Source organism: Astatotilapia calliptera, chromosome 15 (assembly GCF_900246225.1).
Source record: "Astatotilapia calliptera chromosome 15, fAstCal1.2, whole genome shotgun sequence".
NCBI lineage: Eukaryota > Metazoa > Chordata > Actinopteri > Cichliformes > Cichlidae > Astatotilapia > Astatotilapia calliptera.
In genome coordinates this window covers 20,976,740-21,002,975 of record NC_039316.1, presented here as the reverse complement: position 1 = coordinate 21,002,975, position 26,236 = coordinate 20,976,740, and the positions used below count along the sequence as shown (strand labels likewise).

At 40.9% G+C, this 26,236-nt stretch overlaps 1 protein-coding gene across 1 annotated transcript in view; it reads left to right on the top strand.

The window, feature by feature from the left end:
• The window catches only part of LOC113037586 (connector enhancer of kinase suppressor of ras 3-like), a 62,374-nt gene that overhangs the window by 11,896 nt on the left and 24,242 nt on the right, over positions 1-26,236 (top strand). The window contains exons 2-9 of the mRNA XM_026194824.1: positions 9,174-9,337; positions 15,358-15,560; positions 16,462-16,549; positions 19,168-19,209; positions 21,305-21,424; positions 21,772-21,831; positions 21,990-22,058; positions 22,942-23,091. Coding sequence (XP_026050609.1) covers positions 9,174-9,337; positions 15,358-15,560; positions 16,462-16,549; positions 19,168-19,209; positions 21,305-21,424; positions 21,772-21,831; positions 21,990-22,058; positions 22,942-23,091 — 896 coding nt within the window. The remainder of the gene's footprint in view (positions 1-9,173; positions 9,338-15,357; positions 15,561-16,461; positions 16,550-19,167; positions 19,210-21,304; positions 21,425-21,771; positions 21,832-21,989; positions 22,059-22,941; positions 23,092-26,236) is intronic.

Here is a 26,236-nt window from a genome sequence, read left to right as displayed (position 1 = left end):
AATCACTGATACAGTAGGCCTGCTCTGCTTTTCACTCAGTCAACTGCCACAGTTCCCATTTGTTTAGTTTTTGAGGACAGATCTACACGGTGCTCAAGGAAATCCTTTTTCCTCTTGAATGGTGTTTGTTCGACAGAAGGCTGCCTCACACACACTTCATCTGAGGGGTGTGTGTGTGTGTGTGTGTGTGTGTGTGTGTGTGTGTGTGTGTGTGTGTGTGTGATAGTGCAGGGTTTGACAGAGGCCTAGTCAAGCTATGAATAGCCTCATTGCTCTTTTACCACTTTTCCTTGCAGCCCTCCACCCTCGTCCTGTTGTTTTTGGGTGGTGGTGTAAAGATTCCTTTTGTTTCACCCAGTTGGGGAGTGTCGGGTCCGGACTCCATCTTTGCGCTTCAACGACTCAACACGTGTCATTTGTTGTAATGAAGAGGTGACTGAGACCTCGACAGGGATAAACCTTCAGTACAGAAAGTTTCTGAGGAGATATCTGACCTTTATCACCCGAGTATCACACAAGCCAACTGGACTTGTGATTTTTGACTGCAAAATTATAAAGTAATTCTCATCTTTCAGGAATCATTTCAGTTTTCTCTCTAGCCCAGAATGGTAGAGCGCATACTAAAATCTAGACACAGTGGAGTTTTTGGTCTATATAGCAGTAGCAGTGACACTCTTAAAACCTTTATTCTCTTCTTTCTGAAACTGTTTGAATTTTGCCTCTAGGACAAATTATAACAGAGTTAGGATTATTTAAAGATTGCTTGTAAAATTGGCTCACCCTGAGACAATGGTTTAAAAAAAAAAAAATAAGGGCTGAGGGTATTTTCACGTTTAACTGCCCAGTAGGTTGTTTTTACATGTATATTAAAAATGCAAACTGTAAGCCATGAAAACTACTGTTAAATCTACACATTTAACAAATTCAACATGTTATTTGTTCCATTTAAGACCTCAAACGAGACAAATGCTCAATACAGAAAGTTTTGAAAGGGTATAAACTGCATCTATAAGTAGATATTTAAACTTGTTTTAGTAGTTTAAATGGATTTTAATGGAGTTTGTTGTATTAAACATTCCAGTAATCATAATTCAACAACCCAAATTCCCAAATAGATCTTTAGTATTATATAAAAATGCAAAAATTTACCAAGCAACAGTTCTTTTCATTTCTGCTTGAATAAACATAATGGATGTCTTTAGGTTTTCGCTTCAGCGTGTTTTCTTTAAAGGTGGGAGGTATCATGGTGCTCCTCGTTTTGTTTGTTTTCATCTTTTTGATAAATGATTAACTCGGCTGTTGATGAGCAGCTGGAGTTTAACCTGCAGCTTTTTTGATATTCTCTTGAGATGGCTAGAATAACCAACTTTATTATGACCAAGTCTTATAAATACTCCTTAACAGTCAAAATTGAGTCATGTCTGACAGAGGATGTTAATCATTGGCCATATAAATCCTGCTTGTGTATTTAAGACCTTTTATTTTTTTTTCTTTCATTAACATTTCATTGATTTTAAATGTCACTGAATATTTGGCACTATGGCCACTCGGCGCTACCAAGTTTACCTGATGTTAGCAGCACAACAGCTTTCTTTTCCTGCAGGTTAACGTGCATTTTGTGCTACGGCTGACTGGTTTGCCCTGAGACAGTTTACATAAAGCCACTTGTTTACTCAGTTATGGCGTCATGGGACTGAGGCTGTGTTCTGTCTAACCTTGCTTATTTACAACGCTATGCAGCTACGTACGATCCACACATAGGCACTGCTTTAACGCTTGCTAGCCATGCCTGAGAATTCTGTGTGGAGCATCTTCTCTGTTGTCATAGCAACAACCAGTCTTACAAGACAAGCTGGCCAAACTGCGAGTAGTAGTAGTAGTAGTTTACCTCTGTAAACACCCACAGTTGTTATTTTATCCACAGTCACTTTGTTCATACTCAATCTGCACTGCAGCTAAGGAAGTACAGCAAGAAAGAATCTTTTTAAAAATATATTTAATGATACACATATTGATACTGTAGGAGAATTGATGTGATAATACATCCAAAAATCTCAATACATCTGAACATTACTCGTAAACAAATTACAGTCTGTGCTTTGTAAGGCTTTTTTTTTTTTTTTTTTTTTTTTTTTTTCAGGATGTGGAATCTGGCTGCTAAAGGTTGCTTCAGCCATAAAAATGTTTATTTGTGAGTTTGATTAATAATGAGTGTGTTAATTCCTCAAAGAAGGGAAAATGGATGTAGATGTGTTTTCACCCCTGCATGGCTGGTCAGGCCTGGTGTGAAGTAGGTGTGAACATTGCGTCATCGGGTTTTGGAGAGCTGTGGAAGCAGACACCTCCTGTCAGATGTCAGGATGCTGTGGAGGGGGGTTGAGGTCAGAAGTCTTTCACACTGAACTGTTTAAACAGTTTCTTCATAAATGTAGCCGTCTGCCAATCCAAAATGGCCTCCACAAAGTCGGGGCGGGGCTTAAAAACATGGCTGTCTTATCCTTCTATTAAACTTAACATGTCTTTTACAGGAATGTTCTTGAAGTTGAAATCTTGTTCTTTTAACATAAAAGGAAAATGTATAAATGGGGATGAATGAAGCGGGGTTGCTCAGAGTTTGACACAAATTAGTGAATGCTCTGTGGCTGTATAGCTTATCTCGCATCCGTCTGTGGGTGGAGAGGGTGACAAGGATAGTCAAAGTTTGTTGGATTATTTTGTTTTCATAATCTTGGAGAGCAAAATTAGTCACAAAGCCCTTAGCACTGCTGCCATCTTTTGATTGATAACAGATAAAATTGATTAAGACACATGAAGTAATGACCCATCAAATATTAACCTCCTAGTTTTCATGGATTTGAGGCTATCGTGCAGCTTTGTCATTATGGTAACAATTAAAACTTTCCCACCCTGAGCTGCTGCTTCCTGTTGGCACACAGTTTCCCGGCAGCAGCTGAGAGACAGATATATATACCCATTTCAATTATTTATTTTTACCAGTGAAACCAATATAACATCTCCACATTCACAAATATACATTTCTGACATTCAAAAACAAAACAAAAACAAATCAGCAACCAATATAGCCACCTTTCTTTGCAAGGACACTCAAAAGCCTGCCATCCATGGATTCTGTCAGTGTTTTGATCTGTTCACCATCAACATTGCGTGCAGCAGCAACCACAGCCTCCCAGACACTGTTCAGAGAGGTGTACTGTTTTCCCTCCTTGTAAATCTCACATTTGATGATGGACCACAGGTTCTCAATGGGGTTCAGATCAGATGAACGAGGAGGCCATGTCATTAGTTTTTCTTCTTTTATACCCTTTCTTGCCAGCCACGCTGTGGAGTACTTGGACGCGTGTGATGGAGCATTGTCCTGCATGAAAATCATGTTTTTCTTGAAGGATGCAGACTTCTTCCTGTACCACTGCTTGAAGAAGGTGTCTTCCAGAAACTGGCAGTAGGACTGGGAGTTGAGCTTGACTCCATCCTCAACCCGAAAAGGCCCCACAAGCTCATCTTTGATGATACCAGCCCAAACCAGTACTCCACCTCCACCTTGCTGGCGTCTGAGTCGGACTGGAGCTCTCTGCCCTTTACCAATCCAGCCACGGGCCCATCCATCTGGCCCATCAAGACTCACTCTCATTTCATCAGTCCATAAAACCTTAGAAAAACCAGTCTTGAGATATTTCTTGGCCCAGTCTTGACGTTTCAGCTTGTGTGTCTTGTTCAGTGGTGGTCGTCTTTCAGCCTTTCTTACCTTGGCCATGTCTCTGAGTATTGCACACCTTGTGCTTTTGGGCACTCCAGTGATGTTGCAGCTCTGAAATATGGCCAAACTGGTGGCAAGTGGCATCTTGGCAGCTGCACGCTTGACTTTTCTCAGTTCATGGGCAGTTATTTTGCGCCTTGGTTTTTCCACACGCTTCTTGCGACCCTGTTGACTATTTTGAATGAAACGCTTGATTGTTCGATGATCACGCTTCAGAAGCTTTGCAATTTTGAGACTGCTGCATCCCTCTGCAAGATATCTCACTATTTTTGACTTTTCTAAGCCTCTCAAGTCCTTCTTTTGACCCATTTTGCCAAAGGAAAGGACGTTGCCTAATAATTATGCACACCTGATATAGGGTGTTGATGTCATTAGACCACACCCCTTCTCATTACAGAGATGCACATCACCTAATATGCTTAATTGGTAGTAGGCTTTCGAGCCTATACAGCTTGGAGTAAGACTACATACATGAAGAGGATGATGTGGACAAAATACTCATTTGCCTAATAATTCTGCACTCCCTGTATGGTCATCAAAAGAGCAAAATACACTAAACAAAGTGAATGTAGGAATTCAGGAATCATGTCAGAGTTCAGAGTGTCTGTGCACTTTGCTCTCTAGTGGCCTTTCATGTCAAGCCGAATTTATTCTGTCAACAAACACGAAAGTTTCAACGGAAATACTGAGATGGTTCTCTCATTTTAACTGTGCTGTGATGGCAGTGAACTCGGAGCAGGTAAGTTTAAAATCAGAGGTTAAAAACTGAAAGTTAAAAACAGTTTTCTTTTGTTGACAGTATATTTAAAGAACACTTGCAATAACAGCATTTCTGATGATACAGACAAAAATACTAAACACTCAGTAAAACTGTGTTCATTGTATGCAGTATTTATGTCTTATCTTTTTCCGATGAAAAAGGTGAAATAAGACTGCATGGGTAAGCACAAAAGTAGCGTGGACAGTATTTTCCCTGGAAATGTTAAGTACAACATAACTGGCTTCACACTTGTTTTACAATGACTAAAATAACTTGACCTTGAAAATATTTTCTTCCTGGGATGTTCTGCAGTCGATTCTGCAGCATTAAACAAATACTGGAGGCTTCCTCTCAGACATGCCTGGGCTCTTTTTATTGTTGTGTGCACAGGGAACACAAGCTCATGGAGTTGCTATAGCAATCATACCACAATATGATATTTTATATCATTTAAAAATGAATACCGGCATTATCTCAGACGATATGATGCGACACAGGTCTAGCTGACACTGGACGTATCGATGGGCATCGAGGAAATGCCCTTCGATACGTGCACTGTTTCTTCACGTCTTTTGAAAAGGTGTTCCATGGCCTCGGATGGGCTTGGAACTGTGAGTCACTGGCAGTTTGTCTATAAATGTCGGTGAATGAAGCAGCTGATCTGCTCCCAGCGTTGTTGTCCCTCCTCCTTCCTCTCACCTGTTTGGAAATCAATCCTCTGAAACAGGCTATGAATATTTCATCAGTCTGAACCTGAGCTCAGAGTACACTGTGAAACATTCACATTACAAGTCTGTACAAATTAGATGAACTAAAAACATAAGTGCAGATACAGTTGCTTTTTCCCCACCTATGCAGCTGATCATGTTAAAGCAATAATTATCAAACATTTTGTACCAAAGGGGACAACCAAGATGATCTGAATGGACCTCTGTGGTTCAGTTTTATCCCAAGAGATAACCCTACTGTTTCAGACCATATTTGCTCAATAAATGAGGGCTTCTCTCCAGCTCTTCCTAAAGTAAGTGTTTCTTGTGGTGCTATGGACAGAAAAGGTTCACACAGATACCATCTGCTGTGTTTAATTATTCGTGCTGCTTGAGAAGCATCTCACAAACCAAACAACTAAACCGCCAACACAAGGCTCTCAGCAGTGTTACAGTGTGGTAATCCAGCTCGATCCTCGGCGCCTGTCAGAGGTTTGAAACGGCTTTCCGAGAGTTTGGGCCGAGCGCCAAACCCGACAGAGCAATCATCGAGATGAGGAATGATAAAAATGACTCAGCAGCTACAGAAATTAATGAGGTTTTATGTATTGCTGGAACATTGGATCCAGACCTGAATGTTGGACTTGAGTTTTTATTCTTTTATCTACTTTATTTAACTTGTTAATCTCCCATAATTTGAGCAAACTGTCTAAGCCATTGGTTTTCAGACCTGAATCTATCGAACGTTTCCCATCTGAGCAGGATGTTTCTGCATCACAGGAAGAATCAAGTGTAGAAGCTTAGCAGAAACTCCTGTTTGCTTATGTTATGATGGTAGTTGTCTCTGCTTTTCAGGGAGACTCAGTCTTTTGTTATCATGCTTTCATTAGCAGGCGATTTGGCTCCCGTGTGACGTTTAGCCGACCCTGCTGTGCAGCTGAGAGATTATCGGCCTCCTCGGGTGACAGTAATGTGATCCAGGCTGTCACCAACACATTCCTGCTGACTGCAAACTGCTGTCCAGCTCTGACCAACAGCAGAGGGAGTTTAGTTTGAAGTGTGGAGATGCGCTACAACCTAGAAGGAGCAGGAATTGTGGATATTTACCTGAGGAAGGTTTGGGAGTATGGTCACAGTTTCAATTTGGGTGTATTGAGAAACTTTCAGGAGCAACTGAACTGGAGCAGAAACCAAAATGAATGTGTGAAGATATAGGAGTTCAAGGCTTTCACAGTAGTATCTCGTTTTCTTTTAGTTTGATGAATGGAGAATTTTTAATTAAAGTTTAATTTACATGCTTTAATGGAGGGATCTCAAACTTGTTCTTGTTTATCATGAACTGATCCATTGCTAATTACCACCTCAAATTAAACTAAATATATTTTGTGACAATAAAGAAGCAGTATCAGTATCACTGTCTTTCAGTGACTTTCTCATCCCATCCACAATCTGAAGCTGCTGTTTGGGACTCATTCAGCTCTCCACCTGCAGCAGGTTCTGGAAGCAGATCTTCAAATCAGATGCAGGACTGCTGGGTGCAGTCCAAGAAGCTGGAGTTGGAGTCTGTCATTCTGCAGGATGAGAGTGGTGACCAGATCACTCTATGAGGAAAGCTCAGTACTAAGTGCTTAACTTTCAAAATGATAGGAAGGGGATCAAAAGACAATGCATGTTTAAATCCGTTGTTTAAAGTCTGGCCCTCTGAGAATGTCCTGAAGTGTTGCCCATCCCAGATGGTCTAAATTTTACCCTGTTGGGGGATGAGCAGACGACCCGTATCCTCCTGCTGGGGCCTGATTTGGAGTGCTTCCCAGACAATTTCACCCCCTCAAACTTTGCTGAAATCCTGTGAGTCTTTATTCTGGCCTTTTATAATAAAGACCAAAATTAATCGAATCTTACCGTTGTACTATCAGTAAGCAAACAAACACGCTTTGTATTCTCGGTGCAACTCTGTGTCAGAGGCTGCTGAACTCGGAGGTGTCCCGTCAGCAGTTAGTTAAGAGGAATGTTCCTCCCTGCTGTCAGAGAGAAAGCGTGGGCCATCTGTCGTCCCGAACACAAACAGGAGTCGCAGCTTCTTTAATGACCACATGCTGGGGCAGTTGTTTTCTTCTCACCCTCCCAGACATTTTGTTGGCCAGTTGCTGCTCGGCTTCTGCATAACATCATCATCATCTGCCATTTGTTGAAAGCTTGTGTGCTAAAACTCTAACATTTATTTTTAGTATGATGCAGGATTCAAGTCTGAACTTAAATCAAGAAAAAGAACTTGTTGAAATGTTTTGAACAAAAACAATGCTGTGGAGTGAACTTTGAGATGGAGGATTTCACGCTGGCAGAACGGAGAGTTGTAGAGGCTGTTGAACTGTTAAATTGCTGTAGACAGTTCTTCTCTTTAGCGTACAATGTGTGCACGTATGCTTAATATATTTTTTTGAGTTTTTCATATTCTTCCCAACCAAACACATCCAAAAACCCTGCAGCGAACCTTTTCTGTGCTCATGTGTGTCAGACAGTAACTGGTGCGTGATTGCTCATTTTATTGATCCAGCTAAGAGAACTCTTTGAACTCGTTCACAGAGGTCAGAGGTGAATGTTGGGTGCAAAGTGGCGCCGCTGAAACGGGCGCCATCTCCCTTGAGGTCTCATGAGGTCACGGGGCTGAAAGTGGGGTGCCCAGTATGACCATACCGGGCCACCAGAGAAAGATGTCATTAAGCATGCAAACCTGCGCATTAACCACTACTGGCAGAGCTATTAAATGTTAAATGAACCAACACTTTATGGATTGATGATTTGAGTATTTCTGGCATTTTAAGTGACAGTAGCCGTAGATTTGTGATGATGGTACAGAGGATTAGTGCTACGAGTTCAATACACGTGAGCTCCCCGACGATGTTCACATGCACGCGTGTGGTTGAGTTGGCTGTCAAGGATTGATTCATGCCAGAAATTCAATTTGTTCTACACATGTGGGGGGGAAAAGGTCTCATCCTGTTCCCTCCTTTCACAGTAAAGCTCTCTTCTCGCATATTCTCTGTTGTGATAGAGTAAGTCATGCATTAATAACTACTGCTTAAATTGTCAAATGTATTTCTTCAAATCAAATTAGTTTGAGTGTTGTTCCTGCAAATGTTTCACAATAAAAGCCTCATTAAGATGTGAAGGGTTTCTGTACAGTTACAAGTGCTATAGGACTTTCAATTTGAAATATACAGGAAGTGTTGAGATTGTAAGAAACAACAAAATGAGGCGACTGTAACAGAGAGACTGAGATTTTAAAAAACTAAATGGGGCTAATTAAAATTGTCCTAGCTATTTTTAGCTACTCAGGTAAAGTTAGATAAATAAAATCAGAAAAACATTATACTTGAAACAAAGTCTAGGACTAACAAACAGACAGTAAGTTATTGAAAGAAACGTATTCCTTTATACAGGAATGTGTTTCTTGGTCTGTTATTAGGTGACGAAAATAGTTTGCTTGTTGGTTGGTTGACGGAGGTGATGGATTTAAGAAAAGGTGTGGTTTGGTGAGCTGGCAGGACGCTGCCAGGCTGTTGGCTGTCACAGTGACTGATTGAGTCAATAAGGCGATGTTGACTCAGCAGCTGTTTGCTGTAAGACCTGAATGGATCATTGAGAGATGACTTTCACTGAAACTCAGATGCTGAAGTCATGCTCTGGTTTACTTGCATGTGTGTGCCTTAAGAACTCCAGGCTGATTGGTGATCCATGATATACAACCTAGAAATGTGAGCGATCAAAAGCACTTCTGTTATAAAACACTAATTGTGTTGCATCCCTGATGAATTTGTCAGTTTACTCAAATAAATTTCAAACCTGAGTTTTGCTGAATTAAAATGGTGAATTTCATCAATAACCTGTTCTGTGAACATTAAATGTGCTTCATTGTCGTTGTCTCTCTCAGGTCTGGATGACAGCTTGCAGCAGTACATCCCATCCTTCCAACAGCTGCAGGTGGATGGGGAGAAGCTGCTCAGGATGTCCCACCAGGAGCTGCTGTCTCTGGGCGTGGCGAGGGTTGGACACCAGGAGCTGATCCTGGAGGCGTTGGATCTGCTCTGCGCTCTGGTCAGTTAGAAATCAGAAAATCCCACATTCTCTTTTTACTTCTGATAACGTTCCTGTTTAGAAATGTTCCTCTACTATATAACTGTGGATTTCAGTGTCCGCTGTCATCACTCATGAGTCAGCATGTTAAATATACCAGTTTCAAGTCCTTTGAGATATGTCTTTAGCAGTGTTGACCTCCAATTCTTGTTCAATCAAACAATTTCTAATGATGCTGATGAGAAACTGCCAAAGCTTCTCTCCGTGTGAGACTCTGCTGAGATGGTGTCTGGACCACACAAACACCTGGCTTGTGTTACAAACCATAAAAATGTTGTAGGCGAATGCATGCACTGGAGTTAACTGAGTTAGCAGTTAGTAAAGGGGATATCTCAATTTGAGCTTCCACCCATTTTTGGCCACTTGTCATGTTTTTCTGGCTTGTCCAGGGAGTCCACTCCAGGGGAGGCTCAGGACTGGAAATGCCTTGGAAAGTCTGGAGAGTCCAGGAAGGAGGGAGGTTTGGGAATCTTTGCTTAGACTCATTGGCTGATACTTATAAGTTCAGCAGCAGAGCAGAAGATGATCCTTTTCTGTCCATCACTGATGGCAGTGCTGTAAACCTTGTGTAAAAGTTTCTAGAGCAAAGATTTGTTTCTTTTAAATAAATGTTTCAGTTGCATTTAAAAACAGCACCACAGCTACCACCATGCACATTACACGCTGCCTGAGGGGGCATTAAAACAGCTCAGTGTTCATCATAACAATCATAAGACCAGTGCTGTGATCAGAATCCTACTGCGTCTGATATATTTGGACAGTTTTTCTCAGAAAGTCTGAAAACTGAGCAAGAGAGGGATTTTCTAGGAAACTACAGAGTTTATCTTTGGTTTTTTAGGTTTAATACCACAAATGAATGAAAGTTGAGCAGTAGTTTGTGTTGTGATTCTCCTGTTGTGCCCTTTAGTGGAACTGAGTTTTGGTTTAGTCGGTCGTGGCTAAAAAGTTCAGTATTCCTGTTTTCACTCAAACAAATCAACGGCAAACATTTATATGATTTCTAAAAAAATTGTTTCGCTGTGAAACACAGAGCTGTGTGATATGTTTTTAATGCCCAGAAGGTGTCAAACGGGAGCAGAAATCTTTGTTTAAAAGCACGTCAGTTATGCATGAAAATCAGTAATGAATGAAATAACCAGTGACTTAAGCCGATGACACGTGGACATTGAAACAAAGAGACGACAGAAGAGTAAATGATCCGGTGACTCAGCATGGAGAACGTCATAAGAGGAAACTTCATCTATCATAGAGTTAATATTGGAAGGAAAACAGAAAGGGTAGTAGTGATGTTGAAATTAAATTATCCTGAAAGTCACTCCAGCTTAGGCTGGTTAACCATATCCAGACACAAAGGTGGAGTTAACTAGCAGGTAGGTTGGTTTGCAAAAGGCAGACTGGATGTGCGAATCACCTGACCCTGAAAAACTAACATTGAGGCTTCATAATAGCTGTGTAGTGGCTGCAGACTTTGGTGTGACCCGTTTAAAGTTTTGAAGCACACACAGAGCCCCTCAGTCAGCTGTTTATGGGCTCTAACGTCTGTGTGGTGGTGAAAAGGGGGATTTACAGGCTGTGCTGAGGTTTAATGTTGTGACTGGCCTGAATAGGATTCAGTGGCTTTTTTTAAATGGAGACTGACACTCTGCTGTACCCGCCAACAAATGGTGACGATAAAAGAACAAGTGACCACAACAGACACTTATCAACCGCACTAACTACAAATTACTGTGTCCACCATATCAACTTTTCTCCAGTATAGTTGTTCAGATTGTCTGACTGCTATCTGATAATATGACATTTACACGCAGACATCTGTAACTGAACTTTTCAAAGTTTGTTTAAATGTGAAAAGCATTAAAACACAGAATACTTCATTGGCTGAAGAGAAGATTCCTAAAACTCCCAACATTTCAGGGAAAAGTCTTTTTTTATATATATTTTTATATATATGGCTTTTCCTCATAACAGCTGGGGCTGTGCGATATGACCAAAATCTCATATCCCGATATAAGAATTCTATCATCCGATAACGATATAAATCACAAAAATGCAACATTTTCTGTAAATTCTGTGAATCTCGGGCAGCTCGACTTGCGGGAAGTGTTTCCAGCTGCGCGTCATGTAGCTGGAGTCGAGTGTTTTAACCGATGCATGAAACTATACATTTTTAGACATAAGTTGTAACGGCCGCCGTTTTCTTTGAGTATTTATTACACGGCGTGCTGCAGGGAAAAGCCTGTTCTAACGTTTGAGTCTAAGGTTTATTTTTTAGCACCTGATGGCTCTTTTTTACTTCTCATCCGTAAATAATCTGCTCTTTCACGTGATTTAGTTTATTTAGAAAAGTCTCAACTGGATCTTGAGCTTTATTGTGAAAGCTTTATGTGGACGCCCTCAGACATCGGTGCGTTGGTGGTTCTTTGTGTCTGGGGGTGGGCGTCCAGGTACACACCGGCTCACTCCTTGGCGGCCGCTTATCGGGGCCTGGAGCCTGGGGCTCGCTCGGGCCCCTTCGGGGGTGGGGTGCCCCCGGCCTCTCGGCCTGGGGCTCGGTCACTCAGGCACAGCTGGCGGCCAGCGGAGCTCACGGGCGCGTCACTGCAACTCCCCCTGGCTTCTGCTCCGCGGCTGCTGAGTGAACCCTCATCTGGGACTCTCCTCAGCTCTTACTGGAACAGTGACGCAGCTGCCCCTCTGTTGGTCTTCCATGGTTTCTTGTGTTCTGGGGGCCTCTGGATGTCTGGAGTTTTGATCTCCTCCATACCTGCTTCACACCCTGGAGGACGGGGCTGTGGCCCCCCCCACACTCCCTAGCAGATCGTTACATGGAGAAACCTTTGGAATACAAGCGCGCTGATCCACACAGGTATGCACACGGGTGTTCACTGCTCGTAGACCCAAATTACACCTTTCTTGGCTGCTACTTCGAAGCACATCTGTCCTGCGTGCTGCACAACAACATTGAATATTTAGTATTTACTGCTGTTTACACTTAGCTAGATTAATGCGATGGTGTTGTGTTTAGTATGTTGCTTTGTTTTTTGTTTTTTTTGTCTTTTTTTGCTTGTTTTCTATTCTTCTCTCAACAGGTGATCCAGGAGATTTTTTTATTTTTTCTCCCCCCCTTTCTCACTGTCCCTCTCCCCTTCTGTTTTTCCTTTCCTTCCTCTTTCTTTCTCCCTTTCCTATCTCTCACTCATGTCTGTCCCGTCTGTAACATCTGAAAATAAAATATAATAAATAATAAAAACAAAGATCGACCAAATGGACCAATACGGCAATGCCACGATGATCCATTTGGCAAAGTAAATCCATTGGGTATCCTTGTTGGTCTTCAGACAACAATTCTGATGGCTAAAGAACCAAATGGGACAGGCAGAAAAAAAAAAGGAAAAAAAAGAAAAAAAGAAAGCTTTATGTGGAACATAAACAAGCGGACATGTGATGGCGTTACCGTCGTTGTTCCTAACCACAACGCATAAAAAAACAGGCGCTTGTCCGTCCGTAGTGTGGTTATATAAAATATAGGAGAAAGAGAAAAATTTATGAAATTAATATAGCCACTACAGTGACCATCAAAACGGTGAAAAAATATTGCCGTAAACAGTTTATTTTGCGACACCACGAAACAAACGATAGTATAAAATGAAACAATAGATGTTTTTATATCGTCATCCGATATATATCTGATCCCTCAAGCCATCCCTCAAGATTTTGTACATTAAAAGCAATGCATTGTCCGGGATTGTAACATTTAGTCCTTTACTGAATCAGTGGAATCGTTAGTACAGTCAGTGGGGGATTTGCCCAAATAAATGACAATTTATTTGCTTCTGGTTCATAACGGCTTTGTCTGTCATATGATTCAGTCTTTAGGAATGTCATAAGGAAAGGCAACTTAAAGAGTGCTAGTCAGACCCCTCCTCATACTGTATTTGTGTTTGCAATTAGCTGATCTTTATTAGATTCCTGACCCCAGGCAAGGCTGAACAACCTGACAGTAGCGTATTTCAGAGCTTTAGTCTGTATCCCACATCCTCCCTCAGCCATGTGACGGGCACAAGCGACGTGTCATTTCCTGAAATGCTTTCACTTACCTCTGGAAAAATACAGTTATGACATCACACTGAAACTAACCAATCAATGCTGCGATCAGAGCACACACAGCTCCAAAGTTTCAGGGAGCGTTTTCCTGCAGCATTCAAGCAAGGTCAAATGATGTGTTGTGGATATTTTTTGCAGCATGAGGCAGAGTTTGCTGCATTTTGGGGTGGAGCAGGAAACAGATGTGACCCTCCCACCTGTCAGAGACCCCCCCCCCCCCACCCTTCCCCTGACACACACACACACATTCAAACAGTTTTCAGCATGTAGAGGAAGAGTTTTGTTCCAGCGTCTTGTCACATGATCAGTTTTCAACTGAGGCTCATTTAACAGAACAAGAGAGGCCTTTTCTCTCCCGACTTTAACCCTCAGTACATACCACAGACTTATTCTGATAATTGGAGTGACATTAGGCAGCCACAGGCTCTTAATGACCCAGATTTTGTGAAACAATCATGATGCACTCAATGATCAGGGAGGCCTGCAGTTGGGTTCACCGCTGTTGAGGGAAAAAGATGTTTTTGTTTCAGCTCAGGTCTCCTGATTGACTGGAGGCAGCTGTCTCTGTTCCACAACAGACGTAAAAAGAAATTACAGAGATGATGCTCTGGGGATAATAATGTGGAAGAAAAGAGGAAACGAGCATTGTTTTATACTGACAGTTACAGTAAACATTTTCTATAGATTTCGATGTGTTTGGCATATTAATTTATCCAGATGTTGGCAAGATTTCTGGTTAATGTTGCATTTTATAAATGATTTTGTGTGCAGATTGTGTGAGATAGTTGTTCTCTCTCTTCTTTATGATTTTTGGCAGTTTTGCCTCTCCATATGAAAAGAGTGGAGCTGACACAATTAATCTGCTACCAGAGAAGCTTCTATTTATGTGAGATGATGAAAATTTGTTGGTTCAGTTTGTTCAAATGTGCAGATTGGGTACTTTCTCTGTTTTTGAAGACCTTATAAATTTTGTTTGATCTGTAATACTTCTAGAGATCTTTCACTTCAGTGCCGTCATTTTCTGAAAGTTTTAAAATACTTGAACCTCCTAAAAACCTTCTGATAGTTATGCTCCTTGTTTCAGCCCAGCATCATCCTGAGCTCTTTTCTGATTGACACCTAGGGATCACATCCTTTCTAACACGATTTGAAAGTTCTGCCTGAAACATGAGGTCAGGTGTCATGTTGTGTTATGAAGGATGTGTTTTCTGCGTTCAGTCAAGGTGGAACGTCGATTTGGCTCCAGATGTTTTGTTTGCATGACGCCTCAAACATCTGAATCGCTGCAGGCGGCAAAGCGAATCAAAGGTCGTGTTCAGACCTGCAGATGTAATAACACATAAACGTAACACATCTGCACTTATTCATGAAAATAAACAAAAAGGTATCAGATTCATTAAACTGATTAATTAAACACGTGGCATTGATGAGTCATTTAGTTTGACGTTGATGTGGTGGGGAATTTTTTTTTTTTTTTTTTTTTTTTTTTAGTCGCATAATCGCTATGGCGACTGGTTTGCAGGAATGTGTGTGGGGTTTTTGTGTGTGTGTGTTTTCATTAGGGAGACAGGGTGTGTTTGTGGTCAAGGGTCGTGGGAATCTCTAAATTCCCTCCAATCATTCCTGAACATTGTTGTGTGTTCTCAAACAAAAAGTACTTTGAGGTGCAAAATACAATGTGGACTACTCAAACTGCAGCTTCGTGCAGTGTAACGTTTCCGCAGTGCCTCTTTCAGAGTTTCCTGTGGCAGCATACTTGTGCTAAGGTTAGTGAGCCAGGAAATAGTGACAGTGCTGATGGGAAGTGTAGTCTTTATGTTTAATAATTGAGTAAGAAGCAGGTTTGTTTCACTGAATCTTTCATCTTTCTTTAACAGAACTATGGCGTGGAGTCGGACAACCTGAAGACTTTGGTGGGGAAGATGAGAACAGCGCACCACAACCTGAGCAGCGCCGTGACGCAGCGCAGGAAGAACCCCGCCTACCACAGCAAAAATTCCAATCAGCCCACCAATGAATTCCTCACCGCCGTGGTCGAACTGATCGGCACCGCCAAGAATCTGCTGGCCTGGCTGGACAGGTAACCACGACGGCATTCAGAGTATCCTGGTATTAAAAACGAAACATTATTTGCTCATTAAAACAACCGCGATCTCGTAAAAAGCATAAAAATAAAACTGGATACCATGATGTCACAGTTGATGTTTTCATCCAGGCTTTCTTTTGAATTTGTAAATTTAACTGTACTTGCATAATTGCTCACACAACACTTTCACTAACATGGCATTTGTTTTTATTAACGTGTCAGTCAGAAGTTCACTCATAACGTGCAGCTCAGTGCACAACTTTGTTCCTTCTAAGATAGCGGTTGTACTCTCCCCTCCGTTCTGATTATTTTAGTATCGTGTTTCCTCGCAGCGCTGCTCCAGTTTACTGCATCGCCGCTTTGACTGCTTCAGCTTTTTTGCAGCTTGTATCAGCTTGAAACACATTCCAGCTTGGCTGCAGCAGCTGGAAACAAACATGGATGCCCCATAATGCACCTGACATCTGAAGTGTGTCAGCTCGCTCACCCAGAAACACCTGGGGCCACTTTTTATTCAGTCTCCATCCAGTTATCTCATCCAAAAAATTTTCATACTCGATATGTTTGGGTTGGAACAGCTATTATGATCTGAAGTTAATGAAAACTTACAGAAAGTCAAATTTTCATTAATTTCTTTGATGTTCTGTCCTTTTTTAAAATGTGTTTTAAAGTGTTCAGCATTGCATGCTGTTTTTTTTTTTTCACTGTTTTTCACTTGCTTACCATTGGCTGTTCATGGCCGATCAGTGTGAAGCAGTAAAAGATCAGAGGTAGTGTATAAAGAGACCGAATAGTCTGTGGCCCTGCTCGTATTTTGAATCCGTTTTAAAACACAGCCCTGTTGTCTGCCAGCACTGACATGATTCTATAATTTTAGTTTCTCTCTTCTTGCTAGGACTCCTCTGTCGAGTGCCAATGACTTCACCTCAACCAAAGGCAAGATCATCCAGCTGTGTTTGGAGCTCACCTCCACCGTCCAGAAGGTCAGTGACGCTCAGACGCCGCTCTGTGTTTTCTTCAGTGTTTCTGTGCTTTCCTGAGTGATTAACAGATCCACTCTGGGAAATACAATCTCCACATGAGACCTTAAAAGAGAAACAGATCTCTGATGTTTTCTGTGTGCAGCAGCTTGTCATAAAGACACATCAGAGAGGAAGGAGGTCATGAACTAAAATGTTTATTTTCTGGATCTGTTGTTGTTGGTGGTGATGATCATGAAGAAGCTCCAGATAACTACTGTATACATGAGCACAGTCATTTTGATGGCATATCTCCTTCCGATAGCTGAGATCCTTACATGTTTCATACTTTAGAAACTTTGAGATTATTACTAAAATGTAAATGAAAGCACAAGATGTGGAACTTCAACAAAACCAGTTCATGGAGAGTGGGAAATGTCAAGTACGTGTCCTGAATACATTTTAAAAGTTTTACATTTATAATTAAGAAGCATCCCAATTCTGTGAAGACGTATATTCATGCACCATCCTAAAATGCTGCTGCCCAAAGAACATGTCATCTAAGCAGTTTTACGCTCCTTAAGCTATAGACTGTATTTAAAAGATGGACATACCCCTGATGTCAGCTTTTGAACACATTTTGAAGCCTCAGTTTTCATATTTTGGTAGTCCACTTTACTGGAGCCAGAAGTGACCATTTGGTTGAGGTAGTGGAGCTAAGTTATCAGCTAATGCTAGCTGGCTTGATTATAAAACCTGCGAATTTCTCTTAATTTCAATGTCTTTACCACACAGAGGAATAATATTTGTCAGAAAGTTGCATTAAAATGCTCTAAAAGCACTGACAGCAAAAACATAGTTGGGAAGTTTAGCTGAGGTAAAGCCTAACAAACGGAGACTGGCTACAACCACTCACGTGCTTTTCACCCGTCATTTAAAGTGACAGGCCCCTAATTATACACAAGCATAAACTATTAAGAGACTTTTTAAAAAATTCCCTCACTGTACAGTTACCATGAGGAGGGGAATTAGCGTCACAGAACAGTTTGTTTCACATCTCCTTCTCAGCTATCAGTTATCCCATAAAGAAAAGTGAAAAAAATCAGGTTTTCTCAGCTCTGTTAATGCTAAATCCACAGCTTAAGGATCTATTCTATACAAAGTCTTGTGCAACCAAGCATAAAGTCATGAATCAATGATGAATTGTATGTAACCCTTTACATCGTTGCAGAGTCTACCTGAGGCAGTCGTGCTGTCACACGACAAAATATGAGGGAACTAATTGTGTGAGAAGTTCAAACATGATGCATATTAATGCAGCTGAGGCGTACAGACATGTTTTATGCAACGGCAGAATACTTCAGCTGCAAATCAGCCAGACGTTTCATTAGTTTAGAACTTTATAATTTCCTTTAGGGACGGCAAAAGTTTGTTTCAGAGCTTCACATTTTGCAATAAGCTGGATTTCTCTTCATTTATTGAAGTATTCAGAAGCGGATGTGCACTTGGAAGTTTTCTGCAGCGTGCCACCTCCCTGCATGTGTCTGCAGAGCCTTCTGAGGCGTCGCCCTGCTGCGCTGTCATGCAATCATCCTGTCAGCGTGTTTACGGGGAACTGTTATTTCTCCGACCGCAGCAGGAATCCTCTCGGTGTCTCTGGGAGGCGTTCACCGTCCCTGCCTCCTGGTTTCACTCTCCTGTAGGCTGTCATTTCTCAAATATTTGTTTTGCCGCTGATTCCCTTTCTCCTTTCCCGTGTTTGTTTGCCACACTCACAGTTCTGGCTTCTGAATGGAAAACCTGCCAAATTTGATATGAGCAAGTTCTCCTTTTCCCCAGATGTGAAAATGCTCCACTGCATCTGTTTTCTGAAACAAAAAACTTCTTTAACCATCAAGATGAAAATATTCTGTCTGCTGTACAGTAACACGATATTAGCCTGAAAGTTCTTTCCAAATACAGAACAACATAAAAATAAATTTACTGTCGTCATGACTTTTAATTCTCTTCCATAACTAACTGTAAAGGTATGACTGTCAAGGCGAGACCCCATACAAAACACAGCTGTAGTTGTTTGGCACCAGAATGTTGTGTGGAAAAAGTCTTATTTAGCAAATGATTAAAAAATTACAATATTAGAAAATTGATCAGAAAACAGTAAGAATAGGAGTTAAAGAAGAGGAGGTGAAGCATTGATTGATTGCCATCACTGAATGACATTGTATGGAGATTTTGTTTGATATCAGATTTTACAAATTCAGTCTTCTAACGTGAAATATTACCAAGGACATCCAGACTTCAGATCTGTGTTCATGAACTTCTCGTCCATCCTGACACCTAATTCAATTTAGTGTGAACAGTATTTGCTTTTGAAGCAATACTAAATTGGGTCACATAGTTTAATCATGTGACTCTGTTTTCCTTACCAGCATGGGTAATTTCCCAACTCTTATCAGTTGTTTTTGTGTCATACGCCACTTCAAAATAAAAGCATACAATTAAAAAAACCAAAGGCAGGGGCTGCCTTGTTTCTCTGATATTTTTTTGTTTTTTGTTTTCTCTCACAGTGATGATAATAAAGCAGATGTTGGACAGATGTTTGTGAGATCTCTTAGTCTCTGTGTTTATGTCTGTAATTCCAGGACTGCACAGTTTATGAGATGGAGGAAAAGATTCTGGAAGTGGTGAGTGCTGCTTTTGCTTTTCTTTCCTCTGTTCGAACATAGGTGTGTGTGTGTGTGTGTGTGTGTGTGTGTGTGTGTGTGTGTGTGGCTCAGGCACATCCACTTCCTGTCTTAGATAAGACTTCCTGTTGTTTCAGGATTCACACTTGGATGAAGTTCAGTCACTTTCCTTCTCATAGCCAGTTTGTCATGTGACCTCTTTTTATACAGTAGCACTGCTGTACTGTTACAGCAGTGGATGTTCATTTTACACATGCACGTTGTTTAAATTCATGTGGTCAGAGGATATTTGATATGTAAGTAATCAGAGTTTTCTTACACAGGAAAAGCGCTTTGAGTCTACTTTTTCTGTACTCGTCACATCTATAAGACGTTAACTTGGGCAAACTTGGCTTATAGTGACAAGTGGACAGAAAAGCTTCAGCTTACAGTAAACAGAACGTGGCTGGAAATGGACCTGATGTTTAATGTACACACTGTTTTAATCCTCATGGAGACAGATGGGCGAGTATAATGTGAATAAAAGTGTCTTTCATGAACTAAAGATTTAGTCCTAAAAACTGCTGAAGTATAACATTGGTTTTGCATTATTTTTTTAGTAATATTTCCAGTACTTTATGGGATAAATATCTATGAAGCAAATTTACTTTGTCTTTGTAAGGGGAGCAATAAAGTCACCATATTTGGAAAAAAACAAACAGCAGGAAGCTGACCAGCTATATCCCCAGAGGAGCATGTTTTCCTGGTTTACTTGTAATTTCCTGCTGGTTTGTGTTTTCCTGGTCAGCTCTCTGCTTCCCATGAGCTCGGGCTCGGTGCTGCGCTCCAGGCCTGGGTGTCTGGTCATTTGTGATGATAATATGAGGCTGTTCTCGTTCTGCAGAGGCATCAAGCTCTTCTCCCGTACAACAAAACCAAGCACCGTCCCCACGTCCGTATTTGGAGCTTTTATTTGATGCTTTTCCAACTCCTGTTGCATCTGTTGTTTTCTTTCCCTTTTCCACTGAAAGGTCAGAGGTTTGGATCAGGCAGATTTGGTGCAGGAGGCGATTCAGCATTTCAGACTAAATTTAGAGCACTTTATAGTCATCATGAGAGATGTAAGCTAAGACCACCATGCTGCCAATGGCTTTCTGTCTTGAATCATGTTTTATTCTTTATTCGAGAGAAAACGCACGACAAAAAGTACCTGGTTTCGTTTTCAGTCCAACGATATTACACAAGCTATAAAACACTAAAATGTAACCACAAGACAAGTCATAAAATCAAATATGCAGTTGATGTCGTTTAAAATGTAACCGTGAAACTCAAGCAGTGTACAAGCTGGTGTGTAGAGTTTGATTCCAGAAGGTTAGCAGTCAGAAATGTATTATTTTATTATTTATATAATTAGACATTGTTGCATATGGTCAAAACAGTATTTGCAGTTCAAGGATCAGAAATGCCACTTAAAAAATGGTAACCAATAATTTTCTCGATTAGATCATGGAAACAAGATAATTATTGTCAAGTCTTTCAACTGTGAAATCCAAACCAGCACATTTATTCTTACATGTGCATGTTTGTTCTACAGCAGGGTAGGGTTTAACCAACAACAGCAATATGAAAAACTAGTGTTAAATAAGGCAACACAGACTTTAACTCATATTTACACAAACCAGTCAGGTGCATAGTCACCACCTCGGGCCCATTTTGAGGATGGAAAGGCCCAGGTGTATAAATCGCAAACCTACATAGATACGCACCTACATAATGAATGACACCTTTACAAAATCAATGTAAACCACGTATATGCATAATTATAAACCGCTAATTATACAAAATAACAATGTTTTCCCTGGCATTTTTTAATAACTACCAGGTGGGTGACACCTGTGGTTTCAAAAAGGCTTCCAGTTTTATAAAAGTGTATAAAATCTGAATCAGACTCTTATATCTTTTGAAATAATTTTTGGGGTTACAGTATGGGACAGAAGAGTGAGCAGTGTAATAACACACTGTAATACAATTGTTGCCTGATAACTGGGTGAACACTTGCATGTATCCATCCATTGGACAAGCTGAACCTATTTGTATATATTTTCTTGTTTTTCAGTCCCGAGCGCTCAACAGCATCTGTGAGAAAACTGTCCAAGCGACTTCTGACCCCGCAAAAAGGGAAATGTCCTGTTTGGAGGAGGTTCACATCACCAATGTCAAGCCTGGGGAGGGACTGGTGAGGATTTTCTTTTAAAGGGCATAGAATAAAAAAATAAAATACACAAATGGGACAGAAATGATCATTTCCCTGTTGGGCTATGTCAGCGGGACGCCGCTGTCCGATAAGTACTGACTGCTGTAAAAAGAAAAACCCACAATATGACCCCACTTCCCCTCAGAATCATTAACAGGTATTTTAGTGCTACGCCATGAACCACAACCAGCGTTGAATCAAAAACAGAAACAGATGTAGGTCCAGAAAGGAAAACCCCATCGCCACCGCTGCAGCGAGGAATTACAGAGGAACTGTGGGAGGTGTATTTATGCAGAAGATCCATGTTTAAGTTCTGTTTTATCTTTCAGGGGATTTACATCAAATCCACCTACGACGGGCTTCACGTCATCACGGGAACAACAGAGAACGTGAGTGAGCCTCTGGGTCTTCTTCGCCGCTCATGTGCCATTTATAGACTTAAAAAATCTCTCCTGAAAGTCTTCATCACTACCAGAGATCATGGAAACATGCAGTCAATGAAATGTTAGTCTGTTAAACTCTGCGCTTCTCTTTGTGTGCTGTTCAGTCTCCGGCAGATAAAACCCAGAGGATTCACGCTGGAGATGAAGTCATTCAGGTCAACAAACAGACAGTGGTGAGTCGAATAGCCACAAGTTTCTCATCATTTTGGGAAATGGCCTTAGTCATTTTCTTAGATGGAGAGATCCCACACACGTCTGCGAGGCAGGACGTAGCTTCAACACTTGACTGTAGTGTCAAGTACCTGAGGATTCTCAGGTATTAGTTGTATAACAATCTTCCTGGATGACACGTGAAACATGTTCACAAACTTCACAAAGTCCAGCTGTCTCTTTTTTTTTTTTTTCAAGCGACAAGTTGTATCTTCTTTATTTTGTCTTATGTATAAACTGAAGTGTTGCGACTTTTCAGTATGCAGGACTTTTTCCTTTCTGTCATATATTTAGTGCTACAACAGTGAACACTAATGTTAAACGTGGCCTTGTGAAATAAAAGGTCAGACTTCAGACTGCTCTGAACCATTTCAGATAGGCGAAGAAAACACAAGCTCCACCCACCTACAGTTCAGATATGCTTATTTTTAGCAGGAGCAGCCAATCAGAAGGAAGTTGGCTTTAACATGTTTTTCACTAATGAAGATATCACAATATTTATTAAATGTACATACTCCAAATAATTATTAGTGAGATTTATAGATTTTACAATCATGCAAATGCATTGATCTTAATAAAATATTTATTATCATGTAAGTGTAAATGTGATGTGAATTACATGAAACTGACTGTAAGCCAATAAACAGCTTGTTTCAGACAGTACTAAACCAAGGCCAAGTATAAGAGTTGGATCCGTTTCCGCAGGTTTCATAACAGTTCACAGCTCACAGTACGTGAAATGCTTCATTAAACGCTGACGTTCAGGGTCGTGAAGTTTAAGGTCTTTCCTCATGCTAGCGCTCTCTAGAGGCTGCAATTCTCTGACTTTTGCTCTGGTTGGTCCAGGTGGGCTGGCAGCTAAAGCACCTGGTGGGGAAGTTGAGGGCGGAGTCTGGAGGTGTTGTCTTGATGCTGAAGAAGAGGCCCTCTGGACCATCTGCCAGCTTCGCACCGGCTCCACTGAAAAACCTGCGCTGGAGGCCGCCGCTTGTGCAGGTGAGCCGCCGCTTGTATTGTGCTGAAGTGCTTCTCAGCAAAATAAACGACTAACACCAGGGACTGTCTCCTCCTTTTCATCCTTCCTGATGGAGGCCCTCTGTGGTGGCAGATTGTTCTCCTGTCGTGGAGAGGTCAAATGATGTGGGAAATCCCAAGCTGGAGTAGAAATGGACAAGTACTTGTGTTGCAGTTTTTCTACCTTTTTTATCCACAAGTTCCACATAATTTGATGAAACCAAAAACATGATGACTGCACAATAAAAATGAGGAATTCAGGCCTAAAGTTCTGTGTAAAATGCAACGCTTGAACATGATCTGGAGTCTTTTTGTTTTCTAATGTATTCTCGCTTCTCTTTTTCGCTGTAACATGAGCTCAGTATTCGGACTTCCCAAAATGAATCTGAAATGCAGATTAACAGTCCTAACAGCCCCCGTCTCAGGAGCGTTTATTTGTGTGCTTGTATGGACGAAAAGAGAATTTTCATCAGTGAAAAACTTCGCAGCAGAATTGAGCAGGTAGTCTGTATATCCTGAAATCTCAAATTCGCTACATTACCTGTGTTTTTTCTTACACACAAACATTTTTGTGAACTCAGTCACTGAGAAACTGAAGGTTTTATTTCCCCATCCACAGATAAATCAGTGTTTGGCGTAACACGTACTCAAACCTGTTTGCTTCTCTCTTGCTTTCCTGATGCACAACAGAATTTTAAAACATCAAAATTCACAATGAAGCTTTTATGATTCACTTTCCTGTTTTTGTCGTCAGGATTGAAACAGTGACACAAATTCACCCAATAAAACTGACTGATTATAATCCAGCCTTTACTTGTTAACACACTTCTCTTCACTGTAAAACAAAGAAGTCGTCCTTGTTAAGATTTTTTTTTTTTGTTCTTCTGATATTAAAACATGCAAACATGTTCTTGTAAACCTCTAAAATTAAACAATGAGCTTGTAAAGGGCAAATCTTAAAGATACAACATTTTCTGAACATTTGACCTTGAAGAAGAGCTCAACATAACGTGATATTTAGAATCACCATATCATTTCTTACATCTTTATATGTTGTCAATACAAACAATGGCATTAAGAAACATAGTTTGAAATAGCTCTACATAACTTTATTGACACTTTGGCCTTCAGATTCATCTACTGGCCCTGAAAAAGAAGTGAGGAGAGGTTCTTTTTCCTGGTTCAAACTGGACATTTGGGAGTGATTGTATTTTCGATTTTAGAGAAGTCAAAGTTTTTCCTGTGGGGGGAAAAAAGAAAGAAAGAAAAAGCACGAGTGTACAAAGTTCTGGTTAATAACGGTAAATGTGGAAGGATAATGGATTCTTTCTGCAGAATTTCCAGGTGAGGCGTAGTTGACGCAGGTCCTGAACCTGCAGCAGCTGTAGTGTTGTGACAGACGTCACTGCATGAAAGTGAAGCAGACTGTGTCGGTAAGAAAATCAAGCTGCACGTGGTGGTTTTCAGTCTTTGTCGTAGCTTTGAGGTTTTGATTCGAGCAGAAAACGCAGCAGCCGCTCAGTCTACAGCTCCTCTGAGATGAGCGGGTGAAACAATGGAGCCCTTCTTCCCTTTTCCTGAAAAAAAGGAAGATAGGAAAAACTCTGCGTTGATGTCAGATCTGCGGTGGCTGACTCACACTTTAGTTCACAATGTGACAATCCTGCATTCACCAAACCACCTTCAGGGGTTTTGTGCTGACAGGGGTCCAGGATGTGTGTGTTTAGGGGAGATAGGAATCCAGAAAGGCGCTGGGTAGCTCAGCTGATGAGCTCAGGCTCTAATCTCAGTCTTTCAAAACGGATCTGAGATCTCTTATCTCATCGTCACTCCCACCATTCACTTCAAAGGTTACGCCACCTGCACTTACATTTGTTTATCTTTTGTTTTGTGAAGTGGGAACAATGACAAGCCTGAAACTATTAGAATGAGTAATAATAAGTTAGCTCAGTCAGCTTGGTGTTAAAAACAGATGACTGAATCAAGTAGCAAAGACCGGGGTCACTAATGGAACCTCTTATTCTTATTTCGTGAGACAAGAGCTCCACCACTGGAGCCACACCCACCCAGGTGAACTCATCTGTCAGTGTTGGGGAATTAAGGTCATAAACTGAGTTGACATGACAAACAAGTTGTCCCAAAAACTGCATTGCTGTGTTTTAAACGTCCGTGTTTTATGCAAGAAAGTGAGAAACTGCAGCAGGACGTCAGCTGTTTGCTTGTTTATGAAACAACTTTGTCTGTTTTATTTTTTTCTTTGTGTCTTAATGACTTTAAACACTGAATTAATAAATCTGCTGTTTAAATAAGGAAAAAAGTAAACTTTTGCTAGTTTTAGCTGTACATGAGTTCTAGGGTTAAACAGCATCATAAACACTTTGTGTTTATGATGCTGTTTTTTGTTTGATCAAAGGGCTTTAGAAAAATGTCTTGCTCCTTATTTAAACACTCCTAGGCATTTAAATGTTGGCAGTTATATTGAAGCATCTTACTGGGTCTTTACATATTTCAAAACTGATTCATCACATTTGCTTCGTAAACATCAGGTATACTGCAGCAATCCTGAGGTTGACTGAATAAGATAAGACAAGATAAAGATAAGACTTTATTGATCCCACAACGGGGAAATTTTTGCATCACCTCAGCTCAGGTACAGATATCAGAAGGAAATACAAATAGTACAATCAATGAAATGAACTTAACGATGAAATGAGCCCTTTTAAGGGAAGTGTATGTGTGTGTAAATGGGTGTAAAAGTGGTAATGAAACCACTCAGTTTCTGCTTGTTTTGGTCTTTCGTTGGATTTTTCACAATTGGGAGCATTCACAGTATCGCCAGACTGGATTAAGTCTGGCATGGTTAAAAGTGGCTGCATTGAAACGTCCTTTAAACGTGTTTTTCAAAGTGCAGGTGAAACAGAAAACGAGCTGAATGAAGTTCCTGTGTTTGTGAGAACATGAAAGTGAGGAAGGAAACAGAAAAGCCTCCTCTGAGCTGGAACGACTTTCGCTTTTGTTTGACGATAAACGCAGTTCACAAAGTCATCGTCTGTTGTGTGCTGAGACACAGAAGCAACCAAAAACACAGATTAGAAGAGACAAACCAAACGTGTTAGTTACATGTGAT